Raw genomic sequence first — 16,461 nt, 5'->3', positions numbered from 1 at the left:
CAAACCAGCAGGAGGAACCTGACCAGAGCTGAATCGGCTATGAACACAGCTTCCTGTTCACATTTTTGTTTGTTAAGTGTAAAGAAAGTTTAAGGAGACATAAAGATCCTAGAACACAAAGGCAGTATTTGCCTGACTCAAATAATGAGTTTTCTCCTTAAGTCTGCATGGATCCCACATGTACACGACTAGAAAGTACTGCAGTGCCCAGTTCCTTTAGCCTAGAAGCAGAAAAATTTTACTAAAAGAGAGAAGCAAAAAGGAAGAACAATGATGTTTTTAAATAGCATGAAATACAAGTTCCAGAAACAACAGTACATGGTATGGGAAAAAGTAGATACCTACCCAAAACTCCCACGAGCAACGTTCAAGTAAATATGGTCATATGGGAAGAGGGCCCTCACATGGATGGAAAGACAGATCATAAAAATAGTAATAAATGCACTAACCCTAACTTATCCCTCTACAGTTCATCTCCTTTGGTGCAATCTCAAAACTGAACTTGCAAGAATACAGATTATATACTTCGGCGATATTTCAGTAACTAGAATTCACCAACTACTGCCTTCCTAAAAACTTTCCACCAAGATCAGGGGTCTCCTCTGACAAGAGTTGACCACACAAAGCTCCATATTCATATTACACAACTAGGAGCTTACAATAAAAATTTTTACAGTAAGAATTTACTGTGCATTGTATCGATGCACAGTAAACTCCTTCTCTCTCCTATGAGGGTTCTTCCATTGCAACTTCTCCTATATTGTATGCCTTCTTTTATCCTCACAAATGCACAAAACTTAAGTGTCATTTCAAAGTTTTTTCCAATCTTTATCAGAAGAAAAAGAGGGAGAGGAAACAATGCAGAGTAACTGATATGATTTAAAACCTTCACATACAATCTGCTTTGGTAAGAATTCAATTTGTCCTGGATCTGCTTGTTCTGAGTGGCTCCCTAAGTTAACGATAGTGAGAGCCATCTGTCTGAGCCCTGTCTGCAACCAGGACACCCAAAAACCACAATTTCCCTGGGTAGCAAAAACTAGTGCCTGGTAATCAAGCAGACACTTGTGGCCTTGTCAGTGCTTCTGCCTTCTCAGGTACCAACTACTCTTCTATTACCCACTCATAGAATTCACAAGTCACGCAACAAATGCCATCCTATTCTAAAACAAACATCCAAAAATAAACAAAATACCTAGAACCTCAACTTCTAACGCAAATGTCAATACATACATTTTCTAAAAAATGGCCAAGAAATTTTCCTAAGCTCCAAAATGAAGAAGGGTTTGCTTCCTTTTGAGGCAAAAGACATAGTAGAAACTGATGTGACATAACCTTTCATTTTTTTGAAAACCTCATTTTAAGGAGATATTTTTGTAACCATAATCCACAAACAACCCCTGCATATGTCAGACTTCAGAAAAAGAAAAAGATCACAAGAATTATAATTTGCTCTGGCAAACAGGCTCTCAATCAAAACAAGTTCCACCCACCTTCAAAGCAACCAATAGCTGCCCACCTACCACCCTTCCTAAAACATCCAAACAGAGCTGCTCTCAGGCCCAGGCATTCCCTGCCAGCCACACGGGCCACAGGGCAGCCTGCAGGCTTGCTCTGCAGGTCTTGAAGGCAAACAAGCTCAGCAACACGCACCCAGCACGACTGAGGTTACGATTACCCAAGAGAGGAAGAGGTGAAGGAAAGGGGAAGGGGGACGGAGGGACCCACAAAGCTTCACATTCTACATTTGCTTAACGCATCTCTGGATAGACCCATTTTTAGCTCTGATTTTACGCTTCGCCACACCACCTACATGGCCAACCAGGGCTGAATTCAAGGCTCTCAGGAACATGCACTATGAATGATGAAATGATTCATAAACACCTTCAGAAGTGAGAAACAGCAGCAAAAACCATCACTGTTTTGGTGAGGCCAGACGAAGATAGCCTACCTGCAGGGGCTGAATGGATCATCCATGACTAACAGAGGCTCTGGAGAGTCTAGCTGAATTCCTGAACCTCTACTTACTGCTAAACTCTGCCCTTTTCTACTCTAACAACTCAAAATGGAGGCACATGCAGTCTGAGAGACCTCATAGAGCTTTCACTGAGCTTGTGCTATGACCTAAGCCTTCACGCAGAACGCAGAAACTTCCCCTCACACTGACAGGACTGAGCATGTGCTGTGACCCTCCCTCATCCACACACTGTCTCTCGACGACGCAATCAATCTCAACCCTGCTGTTTCCGTAAATAAAGCCCAGCCAACAGACTCTGCAGCTTCTCCCTGCACACCAAGCTAGTGTGCAGGGAAGTGGGGCCTTCGAAAGGGGATCTGAGACAGCCAACACCAGGGAACTCAGCAAGCCGAGCCATGCAGAGGCTTCAGTTAGACGTCCTGCTCTGTCAGGATGACATCAAGTTTTGTCTTTTTTTTTTTTTTTTTTTTTTTTTTACAATAAACAGTGGTTTTAAATAGCAAGCTCTCCAAGAAAGAAAAGAATCAAATGACACAGATATAAATGACCACACATAAGATTAGTTAACAGAAATACTGCAGCACATTTAAAAACATAGTAGTAGCTACTTAAGAGAAGCAATTCCACAAATTTATTTTTGAAAACTTTAAACATTTTGGAAAAGACCAAAACAATCCAGGTAAAGCTATGGAGTGCTTGGCATTGTCACACATGTACAGACACAGTAGATGGTACCATGGGTACCACGGTAGCTAAAGAATATTGTATTTTATGCAAAGAGCTTGATCTTCCTTGGATAGGAAACTCCAAAATCTCCCAAGCAATAAATGAAAACATTTCCTGAAGTAATACTAGCCCAGTCAAGTTTAGCCTGAATAATGTACTTTTAACAATACGAAGGGCAGGAAGGTTCAAATCAAGAGTTCAAAGAACACCCTGCCACAAACATCTCATTTGAGGGGTGCTAATTCAAAACTCTTAAGGCAAATAATATTTCTAAAGCCATGTAAGCAAGGCCACTCCACGCCAGTCATACTAAGCACTATAAAGTACTCATAGTACCAGCCAAGACATTTTCTGTTAAATCCCTTAAAAACACACTTTATGCCCTCTTCTCCGACCTCCACCTCCCGCAAAAGAATGGGCTGTCCACCATAAAAGAAGCCCCAGCTCTGGATGTGCAGGCCTAGTTTCCACTTGCAAACTAAGAGGTGATCCTATATCTTATTACTTAGTTACAATTTAAAAACAGAAGGAAGACCAGGAACCTACACAAGATTATAAATGACAAGGTAAAAAAGGAGAATCAAGTAATTCTCCTGCCTCAGCCTCCCAGGTGGCTGAGACTGTAGGGGCATATCACCACACCCAGCTAATTTTTCTATTTTCTGTTGAGATGGGGGTCTCACTATGTTGCTCAGGCTGGTCTCAAACTCCTGACCTCAAGCAACCCTCCTGCCACAGCCTCCCAAAGTGCTACGATCACAGGTGTCAGCCACTCCAACCAGCCTTGTTAAACTTTTAATGACATGGAATTATGTTCACAATAGAAATCAGATTAATAAAGGAATGCATAATTATATGTATATTGTGTGTAAACACTTTAATTATAGCCTTAATATATATATGTACATCTATATGCACACGCAGATATTGAAGGAAAATATACAAATATGGAATTACAGAATTATGTATTATTTCAGTTTGCTTCTTTATCTTTTGTGTTTGTCAAGTTATTCTCTAGAAAGCAAATACCATTTTCCTCATTAGAAAAATTAAAAGTTATTTTCCAATATAGGCAAAAGAATATTAAGTTGTATATGAATCAATCTATGATGAAACCATAGAAGTTAAGAGCATAAGCTTTGGAGTCAAGTAGGCAGAGAGTCCCCTGTTAAGTAACTGTATGTGTTAGGCAGTTATTTAATATAATATATAAATTCCTTCATTGGTAAAATAAAGATAAGACCAACCTCACTGAGCTTTATGAGGATTAACTAAATTAAAGGATCAAGCAGAATAAGCATACTCTACATGGTAGCAGTTGTTATCCCATGCATGTTAAACAGATGGCATTACAAATTTGATTCCTTGATGTCACACTCAGAAATGTCAAATGCTCTATCTACTAAAGCCTAGTTTTAAATCTCTTAAAACTTTGTTTAGATGCCCTGAATTTGATTTTCTGGTTATCTTGCATATTTATGTAGTAACAGGTGAAAAAGCTTGTGCTCTGGACTTAGCCCATGGTTTGGACTCTGGCCTTACTCCCTGCTTGCTGGGCAATCATGAGCAAGTGACTAGACTTTTCTTAGCCTAAGATTTCTTACCTTCAAAATTAGTATGATAATAGTACCAAACTCAATGGATTACTATGAGAGTTAAATAAGATTACACAGCCCTTCCCCTACCCTCACTTTCCCTTCTTGACAATAAGTCCTGAAAACATTATGAGGAGCCACCTTAGGTTAAAAAGAGGGAGGAGGAGGTGAGGAGGTATGGGATTATCAAAGCACATCTGTGTGTGGGAGAAAAAGTAAGTTATAGGAAATTATAAGTAAAGATATCAAGGATAATGAAATAAGATTTCTTACTTTAGAAAGGAGTATTACAAACAAGGAAAAAGGAAAAAAACAGCAGGAATCCTGTGGTATTGGATTCAAGTTATGGAGAATTCATATGAACTCATGAATATACACACAGAAACACAGATGTAAACATGCGCATTATATATGACACAGATAGATACATACTCAAACAAAGACGCTCTCTAGCTCTATTTATGCAGAAGGCCTGAGAACAGTGGCAAAAAGTAATGAGCAAGCCTAGCACCAGATCTTGGTTTCTAAATATCATTCTCCAAAATCTGGGATAATCTGACCTCAAAACAAATAATTACAGTAACAGACTATAAACAATTAAATAAAGTAGGAAGCCATTAGTTCATCCTGATCTAAATTAATGAATTAAAAGTTTGATAAAGAAGAGATCTACTTAGAGCAATCTCCCACAAAATGGTCATTAGTTACAAAAGCAAAAAAAGAAACTACAATGGTAAAATCTGGCAGACACCACCTTGTTCAACTGATTAAAGTGAACATTATCAGCAACGGGACAAATGAAAATTGTATACTACCCAACTGAACACACAACTTCTGTGGCATCTATGTCAAAGATATATGATCTAAATCTAATAATAAGGAAATGTCATAAATGCAAATTGAGGGACAGTACACAAAATAATTGGCCTATATCTTCAAAAGTACCAAGGTAATGAAGTCAAGGAACAACTGAAAAACTATTCCAGATTGAAGGAGACTAAACAGACCTGACAACTAAATCCATAATGCTAAATGGGATCTTTTGCTATAAAAGTTTTTACTGGGAAAACTGGCAAAATTTGAGTGGGGTCTGAGAATTCCATGGTAATAATATTTCATTGTTGATTCCCTGATTTTGAGGGTTGTATTGTAGTTATGTGAGAAAATGCCCTTGTTCGTAGGAAATACACAAAGTACTAGAGGTGTGATAGAGCCTTATGGTGAAAACAATACTTTCAAATAATTCAGTTTAAAAAGTTCTTGTGTTATACTTGCAACTGATCTGTCAGATGGACACTCTCACAAAACAAAATAAAATGAATTATGAAAAGAAAACACTCGAAACAATGATCGGCACATAGTGTTCTAACTGTAGTACACTATTACTATTAATAACATTATTACCACTGTCAGTCTGGGAGAGATAAAATATAGTCCTTGCAAATGCCTCAAGTTTATGATTGCTACTAAATATAACAATATTTAAGCCTCTGTATTGCTATAAAACTCCAACCCAGGAAGTAAAAAAGAAGGAGGAGGCAGAGGAAGAGGGAAAAGGAGAGGTGGAATGGAGGAGGAGGGGAAGAAAAGCAGAGAGGCCACAGGTGACCACAGATAACCACAAACATTCTCCCCTGGACAAAATCTGAGAAGATGACTGAGCCCTCAACTTGTTTTCCATGTGATTAGCAAGAGAAGATTCATGTTCAAAGAACAAAGAACCAAGAATATAGGCTGCTCTGAAGGTAGTGAGTTATCTCACTTGATTGTTCACAGTCACTTACAGACTGAACTCCTTCTTCTACCACTTTCCCCCCTTCTCACTACTGCACTTGACTAGTCTTAAAAAAAATAAAAAATAAAAATAAATTTAAAAAAGAGCCAAGAATATAATTGTTTTTGTGGTACAGTCCAAGCCTCTGAGGAAACTGCTCAGAGGAGGAAATCATTCTTTTATAAGATATTATTAGAGAGAGAAAATGGAAGGGGAGAAGGTGGGAGGGAGGGGAGGGTAGCATCCATACAAAATGCTACATTTTAAATGTCTTCACTGTCCCTAAATGTACTGTAGAAACTTAAAGAACCCTTCATTTGGCAAGGGTAAACAAAAGAACAGCTCCCTGGGAAAATTCATGCTAAATCAATATGACAACTCCTCTCAAACAGCCACCATCATATCTGCTGCTCTTCCTGGGACTCCATACTCCATTACTTCCTTTCTCTCCTCACTCACAGATCTAAGGCAAAATTTAACTGCTATAGGAAATAAGTTCATTTGCTATAAAAAGCCTAAATCCATTTCTCAATAAAAATTGTTTCAATTTTGGTTCTCTTGAGATTTTTCATTAGAATATTCTGACTGCAGAAATATATTATTTTACATTGATACCTTTACTCATTGAATATTGTTGGGTAAGTTTCATTGTGGTCAATTAAGAAATTTACCTTGCATTCTTAACAAATGTGTATTTGCAGAAAATTTTGTAATCAATATTCCAGGCAGAGTTAAGAATCCAGAGTATTCAGACTTTTACGTCAGCAAATCAACCAGATGGCTACCAGTCTACCTGGTAGAACAATGACATCCTGAGAAGCAGTATATGTTTTGCTTTTGCATTTAACATTTTACAGGATTAAAAAAAAAAAAAACACAATTTTAATTTTTCCCCCCTAATTTTTGCCCAATTCCCAAGAACCAACAGCAACAACAAAATGACAGTTTACAAAAGTGACCTGCAGGGTAGCTTTTATCATCACCATCTTATTGATTTGGAAATTGAGTGCAAGAAGCGCACGCCTTACCCATAGATACAAAGATGAAGTGGCAGCATGGGATTACAACCAAAACTGCCCAGATCCAAGAGAGGACAGATCTTCCCAGATGGTTGGTCTTAACACAGGATCAAGCAGTCAGATGAAACGGCTATTAGGTAACTAGACAAATGAAAAAGCTACTGAGGACAGTAAAGAGACGCATATAACCATGTCCTTGTGCTCATCTCTCTTCACAGGCTAAGATCAATCTATTTTAGGACAACCAAGGACGCCAGTGCTTTGGTCAAACATATATAAGGTCTACCTGGCTTTATTAAGAACTTGGAGTTGAAATTTATTGACTTTATTAAGTTTCTAAGAAGATTTCTGGATTAGAACCTTCAAACAAAATGAGAACACAATGATATTATCTTGCAGAGTATGCTGACACAGAAGTAAATTTGGAATGAATCTCTTCATAAAAGCAAAAGTAAACACTTTGAGTGCAGAAATGTCAAAAATAAACTTTGGAAGCAAAGCCCAATTACCTGAGGGTTCAAAGTTAGCTAGAATTAGATTCAAGGCTCTCTCATTTGTCAGTCCCTTGTTGTTTGTATCCTGTTTGGACAGAAACATCTGCCCCCAAATTTTTTGCCCAATTAAGTTTTGTTCCTTAAATGTCATGGCTAGCAATGATGCAGTCACAATCCCTTATCTAAGATCCTTAGAGTCAGAGGTTTTCCAGAATTCAGAATTCCTTGGATTTCAGTACTAAAGTGGATATATCATAGTATGTAACATCCCAGCAGTGTCTGAAGAATAACCCACATTCTATCGCATTAGTATTTTTACAGTAAAATTTATGTAAATTCACACAAAGTGAACTAAATTAAGAAAGTAAGTTGCCTCATATCAGGTTGGATCAGGTTTGGCCACCAGATGAGTTTTGGCACCAAACTAAACATAAAAATTTTCAGAGCTTTCAGATTTCAGAATTTAAGGTAAGAGATTATGGATGTGTATTACTACAGATGCTTTATTAGCATCAATGACCAGTATTCTAGGCCAGGCGCAGTGTAATCCTAGCACTCTGGGAGGCCAAGGTCAGGAGTACGAGACCAGCCTGAGCAAGAACAAGACCCCATCTCTACTAAAAAATAGAAAGAAATTAACCAGACAACTAAAAATATATAGAAAAAATTAGCCGGGCATGGTGGTGCATGCCTGTAGTCCCAGCTACTTGGGAGGCTGAGGCAGTAGGATTGCTTGAGCCCAAGAGTTTGAGGTTGCTGTGAGCTAGGCTGATGCCACGGCACTCTAGCCCGGGCAACAGAGTGAGACTATCTCAAAAAATAAATAAATAAATAAATGATCGTACTCTAGGTTAAAAAAAAATGAAACACAAATTTATACCTAATAATACCCAAGTAATTCCATGTCAATTACCAAGAAATCCATTCTTCCCAAAATTTAAAAACAACAAACCACAGCGTACAGAATAGTCTATTTCACACTATCATGTATTATTTCAATAAGTACTAATACTATCAGGCCCAAAAAGTTCAGAAAAACCAGGTCCCTGAGAAGATACAACATTCAGAAATATAATGAGCAAATTACAGAAAAAATAAAAACGTAGCTGAACACTGAGGTTTAAGAGGTTTACACAAATAAATGGGAAAAAATTTCAAACTTTCATTGCTGATCAATACACTAAATAAATTATTGCAAATTACATAAATCAACTTTTAACTACTATCAGAAAATCTGCTCTGAGAAATAAACAATTCTATCTTAAGGTTTAGTTTTAACTGTTCACCTCCTGCATTATTTAACGGGAGAGTAGTAATCATCAAAGTTTAGTTATAGAATCACTATTCCTTAAACTTCCAGTGGTTTCACTGATATATGCAATATTTCACAGGATCATTACATAATCAGAAAAACCATGTGACATTTCCTCTCCACGTTAACTTATATTTATTTACCTAAATGACTCGGGGTACTAAGAATGGGCATATAGCACTATGTAGCCATGACTACTTACTAGTCTTGCTCATTAAAATTAGGGGAAAACTATTCCAGAAACCAGCTCATCACACAGCCTCATCCTGCACAAATTTGAAACAAAGACAGAAATGAGATAAATTCTGAAGGGCATTCTAAGAATTGGGTTGTGCATAAGCCAGGTAGAGGAAACACAGTTTTTCTACACTCTTTTAAAATCAGAATATATTCTTTTGATCATTTGAGCAGCTATGGGAACTACATACCTAACTCCAAGCTTAGGAGATACAAAGTGGTGCTCAGGGTGAGACCAGTGAGCCAAGGCAGTAGACTAGACTAGCTCCACTGATGCTGATTTTTACAAGGGCCTCTACACTTTATCTATGAGGAGTTTGAGATCTGCCTCAAATAGGCATGCAAATATTTGTTCAATTCAATTCATCCAACACGTCTCAAGCACTTAAAATATACTGAGCATAAGGTAGATATAGGTAGGGAAAAATAATATCCCTCTACTGCATATGTAACCCATATTTTAAAACAAAAGTGATGGGTAAAGTATCACCCTGAAAGACTGCCAGCAACACACAATGAAAAATCAGACAGGAACTTGTGTGACTCTCTAGCCTACAGAGGTAAGTTGAACATCACTTTTAACAAGCAGTCAGCAAAAACAGATGTATAACAAAACTAGTAAAAATTAATTTGGTTGGTTGTTATGAACCTGATAAAAGCTATTTTAGTTAATTCACTAATACAATCTAACTTGTACAATATGACAACTATTTACCAAGTGGTTAAATAAACATAACATCACTGAAATAACATCCAACTCCTTTGTATCCACACAGAAATCCAATTTCAAGCATTCCACAATTCACCCAGGCAATAGGAAGATAGCATAAGGCATTCAACGAATGCAGATGTAAAATAAACGTTTCAAAATATAAGATGTTTTTGAAATATTACCATTGGTCAGCTTCTTTATCATTGAAACATGGCATACTTTTGAAAAAGAAAAAATTGAGGCCGGGAGTGCCGGCTCATGCTTATGAACCCCATACACTGGGAGGCCAAGGCAGGAGGATCTCTTGAGGCAAGGAGTTCAAGACCATCCTGGGCAACATAGTGACACCCATATCTACAAAAAATAAAGAAAAAGAGCTGGGCAGTGGCATGTGCCTGTATTCTTAGCTACTTGGGAGGCTGAGGCAGGAGGATCCCTTGAGCCCAGGAGTTTGAGACTGCAGTGAGCTATGACTGCACTCCAGCCTGGGTGACCGAGTGAGAACCTGTCTTAAAACAGAAAAAAGAAAAGCTCAAACTTCACTCACTGTAACGGTACTCTTAGATGAGCACTACATTATCATACCTACAGCTGCTGTCTAGTATCTAAAATCTAGTATCAAGAAAAGAGACAGACATACATACTGATATACATACCCCAGGAAAGATTTATGCAGCCTAATGCAACCACGACAAAAATCATCTTCCCCTTTACCGACCCTAGGTTGACTGTTTCAACATCATTCTAAGTTTAACATACGGTTTCTCAGCATCCTCCAGAAAAAAGTTTTCACTCAAACAATACCCATTTTTCAATTATACTTAATGTTTTTACTAACTTCCTCAAGCCAACCATCTTACATTTCTTTCTAAACCTTCACAGTTTTAGATATCTCTTGGGTGTTCAGAGCATAAATTACTTGTTTACCCACTAATATTCCTATTTTTAAATCCTTAATAAAACATGCAGTTCTGTGATCAATACAGGGCAAAGTGAATATATACACTCTAATAGAAATTCTTCCATGTGCCACATTAAACTTGGGTCTATTATAAATATAAAGAATTCTTTGTGTTAAATTATTTTGACCCTATGGATTTACATTAAAAAATAATAATAATTCTAACTGTTACATGGATCTGGATGTACTAAGAACTACTAGTGTCTGACTCACACTAGCAGTCTTACTAAAGATATTTCAGTGAGTGCTCCTGGAGTTTTATTACCAAGAGTGAACAAAATAAATCAGTAACCAAGAAACTTCCCAAAATAACCTAGTCTTTTTCAACATGGTATCATGGAAGGTTTGACAGAATGTGCATCAGGGAAATAATCTATTAATTCTTATTAAGTTTAAAACACTCATCAACAACAATTATGTCTTTACTCCACCCTCTCTCAACTCAAATTTTCTCACTTTTCTTTCTTTTCCTTAATAAAGTAAAAAGCAAACAAGCCACTTTAGATGCCAAAGACATTAATTACAACACCTCCAAAAGAGGTTTACCATAGGATTTTGCAGTCATTTTTGTATCTTACTAGTATATTGTCCACGCACACACATACACACAAGTAAGAAACGGAGAAAAGTTCTCACTGAATGGACACAAGTAACTCACTTACCTTGTTTCAGGGTTGTAGCCTAATATGTAGAAAAATGAATCCACTCGAGCTTTAAACTCTCTAGCAGCAAATATGTCAGAAAAATGGGAGATATTACACTTCCCTCTGAGAAAAAGAAAAAAAAACACATTAGTAATACCCTCAATTGCTTTGCAAACCAAAATACTATTGGAGGGGTAGAACTAGAGGAATCCTATAACTAAACCCATGGTACGTGCAGAATACAGCTCAAATTCCACACCTGATAACCTATTCAGTTTGTTTCATGACTGCTTCAATACACAACTTTGTAACTTAACTCCTTTTATTTCATCATTTTACTTACAAAGAAAAATTAATTAAAATACAAAGATAAACTGGAGGCAGGACTGTGATAAAAGAAACAAATTAGAAATGAAGCAAAAAAAACTAAAACCACAGTGAAAACACTTTACAAAAAAAAAATCAGTCTAAAGCCTATCTAAATAATCAAAGAAAAATGGACCTTTTCTTCCTGCAACATTATCAGGGGCAGAAAGTATAACTGTTAAAGCTAAAATGAATAAGATTCAACATTTCTTTGGAATACAGCTTCTAGCCAATAAATATTTTTCTTCTCCTATAACATCCAAGAAATTATCTTACTTGGAAATTAAAACCTAGAGCAATTTTAACTGTTTTAAAATAAAGACAGACTCCAGTGTACAAGGAGTTCCCAAATTTTCAGGTAATGTTAAATGACTGTAAGTTAGAAATCACTTTCCCACAGAAATGTTACAACAAAGAGCAGTGAGGTTTCCAGGTTCATCTACCAACAAAAATTAAACCACTTGTAGTTGAAAACTCTATAATGCATACTACAGAACTGTTTAAGCAATATTTCCATGCACCAGATATCCACTGTAATTGCCAGAAACATTACACCAGGCAGTAGGGCCCAGCTTCCAAATATGCACACACATAGGTAAATCCTAGGGTCCCCAAAGAGGCAGGGGAGATCTAAGAACTCCAACTCTCTCAGTGGTTACAGAAGGTAACTTTAATGTCAAGTGGAAGCCAAGGGCTGCAATGAGGTTAGATGGAATTGAAAGACCACAATTTCCCATTTGGCCATGGCCCCCCACTACCTGAGTAAGCTACCTACTACAATAAGGATTCCTTCAGTGTGCATGTTAAAAACATACACATCAGCTAATGGCCACAGTGTTAGGGAGAGAAACTGAGTTGGGCATCAGCAGGGGTACGTTCACGCACTCCCTACCAAGAAATTAAAAAGCAAGGTCCTTTCCCTTAAAGGCTTAATTAAGTAACTATGTGACCAAAGCCTCAGTAATGGAGAGAAGCTAACATTTGTTCAGACCATCTCCATTTTTTAAAATTAAATAACAATAGTGCTGATTTATTAAAGTGCCCTTGGGAACTACAGATTAGAAAATAATCCAGGGTTACTGAGCACTTGCAACATGGCCAATACAACTGAGAAAAATTGAATTTTAAATTTTATTTAATCTTAATGAATGTATATTTAAATAACAGCATGTGGCTGGTAGCTACCATATTGAACAGCAGAGATTTACACAACATTCCCATCATCACAGAAAGTTCTATTAGAAGTGCTATAGAATATCTACTATTTGTAGATGACAAGATCCAATGCAAGGAAAATACATAATAGGCAACAACTTTCCAAGCCCAGAACTACTCCTTTAGTATTTAACTGGAACTAAATAAGCTTTTGGGAAAGAAAAGGCAGATATGATCACTTTTACAGATGAACAATAAGCTGACTGTGAAACTAGTCATCCATCCAAGGTGATTTCATCCCTGAAACCCAGAAGAAACAGGTAAGTTCCTTTATCAGTAAAATAGGGATAACACTTCCTACACCTATGTCATAAAGATACTAAGATGACCAAAGACAAAGTCTATGAAACTCTTTATACTCCTCAATGCTATATAAAATAAGTTGTTATTTCTATTATTGCCCATTACTAAAGGAAACTGATCCTTCTTTTATTATTCTTTGTTATTTCACCCTGAAACTGGAGTAATTAATGTATTAATTAAAGGTATAGAAACCCCAGGAACCCACAATTCTCATCAGAGGCACCAGAAATCAGACATGTTTAGGCCAGAGTTTATCAGTCTCAGCACTACTGACATTTTGGACTGAATAATTATTTATTGTCAGGGGCTGTCCTACACATTATAGGATTATTTAGCAGCATCCTTGGCCTCTACCAAGTAGTACCCACACACACGTCACGGTGACCATCAAAAATATCTCAAGACGTTGCCGATGTCTCCTGGGGAGGGCAAAATTACTGGTTTAGGGAAAGGAAAAAGCAATAGGAATAGAAGCACATCATCTGATAAATAACTATGTAGTTCTAGTAAATGGATTTTCTCTACCATTATGCACTCTATCTGCTTACTGTGTATATATATCAAGGGTATTGATTTTAGTATGTTAAACCACTTTTTACTGTTTGACATAGTTTTAACATTCATTCTTTGCAGTTTTCCAGGAATGCTATAGTTTGTAAATAACTAGTTTTATTTCTTTACCCATTCTTATGCTTCTAATTTCATTGTACCTCTAGTACAATGTGGAAAGTGGTAGAAATAGTGGACATTCTTGCCTAGTTCTTGATCTCAGTGGAAGTGTCTCTAAGGCATTCCCATTAAATGTGACACTAGCTTTAAAGATAATCAAATCAAAATCATAGCTTTGGAGATAATCATATAATTTCATTCCTTAAATTAATTTGGTATGTGATATTAATAGAGTCTGTAACATGGAACCAAACTTGCATTCTTGGAATAATTTCCAGCTGGTCATAATGTACTTTTGTAATGAGGTATTAAAATTAAAAACAAACAGGATTTGATTAATTAGAACTAAATCTTCTTGTTAATTTCTAATTTTATCATATTTCCTTTTCTGTACATTTTTATTGTTGCTGTTATTAATAACAGCTTTATTCAATAGCCTAGAAACAACCCAAATGTCAACAGGGAAACAAATAAACCAATGAGAAAAACCAGAACAGTGGTTGCTTCTAGATGGGAAGTTGTTTTGTTTTTCTAGCCTTCCTCAATAAAATGGGTGAGAAGTTTTCAGAGGGAAATATCTTGAGGGAACTTTCTGTGATAATAGATATATGCCAGGTCTTGTTTAAGGTCAAACAAATTTATAGAAATATACTAAAATGCACACTTAAAATCTGCATTTTGCTGTATATTTAAAAAATGGGCCAGGCGCAATGGCTCATGCCTGTAATCCTAGCACTCTGGGAGGCCGACGTGGGCGGATCGTTTGAGCTCAGGAGTTCGAGACCAGCCTGACCAAGAGTGAGACCCCGTCTCTACTAAAAAAATAGAAAGAAATGATCTGGACAACTAAAAATATATAGAAAAAATTAGCCGGGCATGGTGGCACATGCCTGTAGTCCGAGCTACTCGGGAGGCTGAGGCAGGAGGATCGCTTGAGCCCAGGAGTTTGAGGTTGCTGTGAGCTAGGCTGATGCCACGGCACTCTAGCCTGGGCAACAGAGCAAGACTCTGTCTCAAAAAAAAAAAAAAAAAAAAAAAGAAGGACAATAAAACAATGAGAATCATTAGTATATAGTTGTGGCTGTTTAAAAAGCTGGTATTCTCTTTCAGGTCATGGTAGTTCACACCTGTAGTCCCAGCAATTTCAGAAGCAGAGGCCGTAGGATTGCTTGAGGCAAGGAGTTTGAGACAAGTCTGGGCAACATAGTGAGGCTCCATCTCTACAAAAAATAGAAAAATTAGCCAGGTGTAATGACACATGCCTGTAGTCCGAGCTACTTGGGAGGCTGAGGCAGGAGAATCACTTGAGCTCAGGTGTTTGAGGTTGCAGTGAGCTATGATGATGCCATTGCACTCTAGCCCAGGTGACAGAGTGAGACCTTGTCTCAAAAGACAAAGAAAACAAAAATTAGCCAGGCATACTCCAGAGGCTGAGGCAGGAGGATCACTTGAACCCAGACAACTGAGGTTGCAGTGAGCTATGATTGCGCCACTGCACTTCAGCCTGGCGACAGAGAATCCATCTCCAAAAAAAAAAAAAAGTATGTATTCTTGGTAGATAACCAGCCCTCGAGCCCTGACTATTGAGCAGAGATGAAGACAGGGTTACCATAAGCAGGTAAGGCCACTAGGATTGGCTCTGATGGGTTGGCATCCATTTGAAATATTTTTCACTTCACCTCTTACTGAATAGTGCTTACACTTAAAAATGTGTGTGTATGAGCCAGGAGTGGTGCTGCACTCCTGTAGTCCCAGCTACTTGGGAGGCTGAGGCAAAAGGATCGCTTGAGCCCAGGAGTTTGAGGTTGCAGTGAGCTACAGTGACACCAACCACTGCACTACAGCCTAGGTAACAGTGCAAGACCATCTCCCCAAAAATAAATAATATAAATAGATAAATAAAAGAGAGAGAAAGAGAGTGCGTGTATGGGTAGCATTTTAAGTATTCAAGATTGTTTACCAGAGCTCTCTTCTCACCATGCTCTCTCTCAAAAATAGGACATCATTTGATGGTGTTTGTGGAAGAGATGATAAGAGAAAATCACCATCATGCACACCTCACTGAACTATATGGTTTCAGGGCGTTCAAAGGTCCTTTATACCCCATTTCTAAAACAATGCTTCACTGTTAACAGAAATATGACTAAAGGCAGGGAAGCCCCATATCTTAGGTCCTGTCATTCATCAGTAAAGAACTTTTGCTGGAAAAGACTCATTTCAGCAATTCTTTGGTATAGGGCCACAGACAGTTGTACACCCTGGACATTGCACCATTTGAAAAGTCCTCTGGCTAGTGGGAGGAGACTATTTAAAGAGGATAAAGGAGAGAAAAGAGAATCCATCTTATGCAAGGAGACATTCCAAATGGAAATCATGGCCCAGAAATTCAATCCCTTAAAACTATTGGTAACTGGGGAAGTTGTCTTATATCCAGGTGTATGCAAACCCCGGAGAAA

General features: G+C 37.6%; 1 protein-coding gene across 6 annotated transcripts in view; it reads right to left on the bottom strand.

Annotated features, from left to right (window-relative positions):
* Positions 1–16,461, bottom strand: part of RERE (arginine-glutamic acid dipeptide repeats) — a 397,407-nt gene that overhangs the window by 143,763 nt on the left and 237,183 nt on the right. For 4 of the 6 annotated variants that reach the window (XM_045546222.1, XM_045546221.1, XM_045546223.1 and 1 more), the window contains one exon: positions 11,471–11,575. In XM_045546222.1, the coding sequence (XP_045402178.1) occupies positions 11,471–11,575 (105 nt within the window). Of the gene's footprint in view, positions 1–1,951; positions 2,400–10,029; positions 10,114–11,470; positions 11,576–16,461 lie in introns of those variants that run through there. The other 2 variants (XM_045546225.1, XM_045546226.1) reach the window with 2 other exon arrangements.

The sequence above is a fragment of the Lemur catta genome, chromosome 3, assembly GCF_020740605.2.
Source record: "Lemur catta isolate mLemCat1 chromosome 3, mLemCat1.pri, whole genome shotgun sequence".
Lineage (NCBI taxonomy): Eukaryota > Metazoa > Chordata > Mammalia > Primates > Lemuridae > Lemur > Lemur catta.
This window is presented reverse-complemented; position numbering and strand designations above follow the sequence as displayed.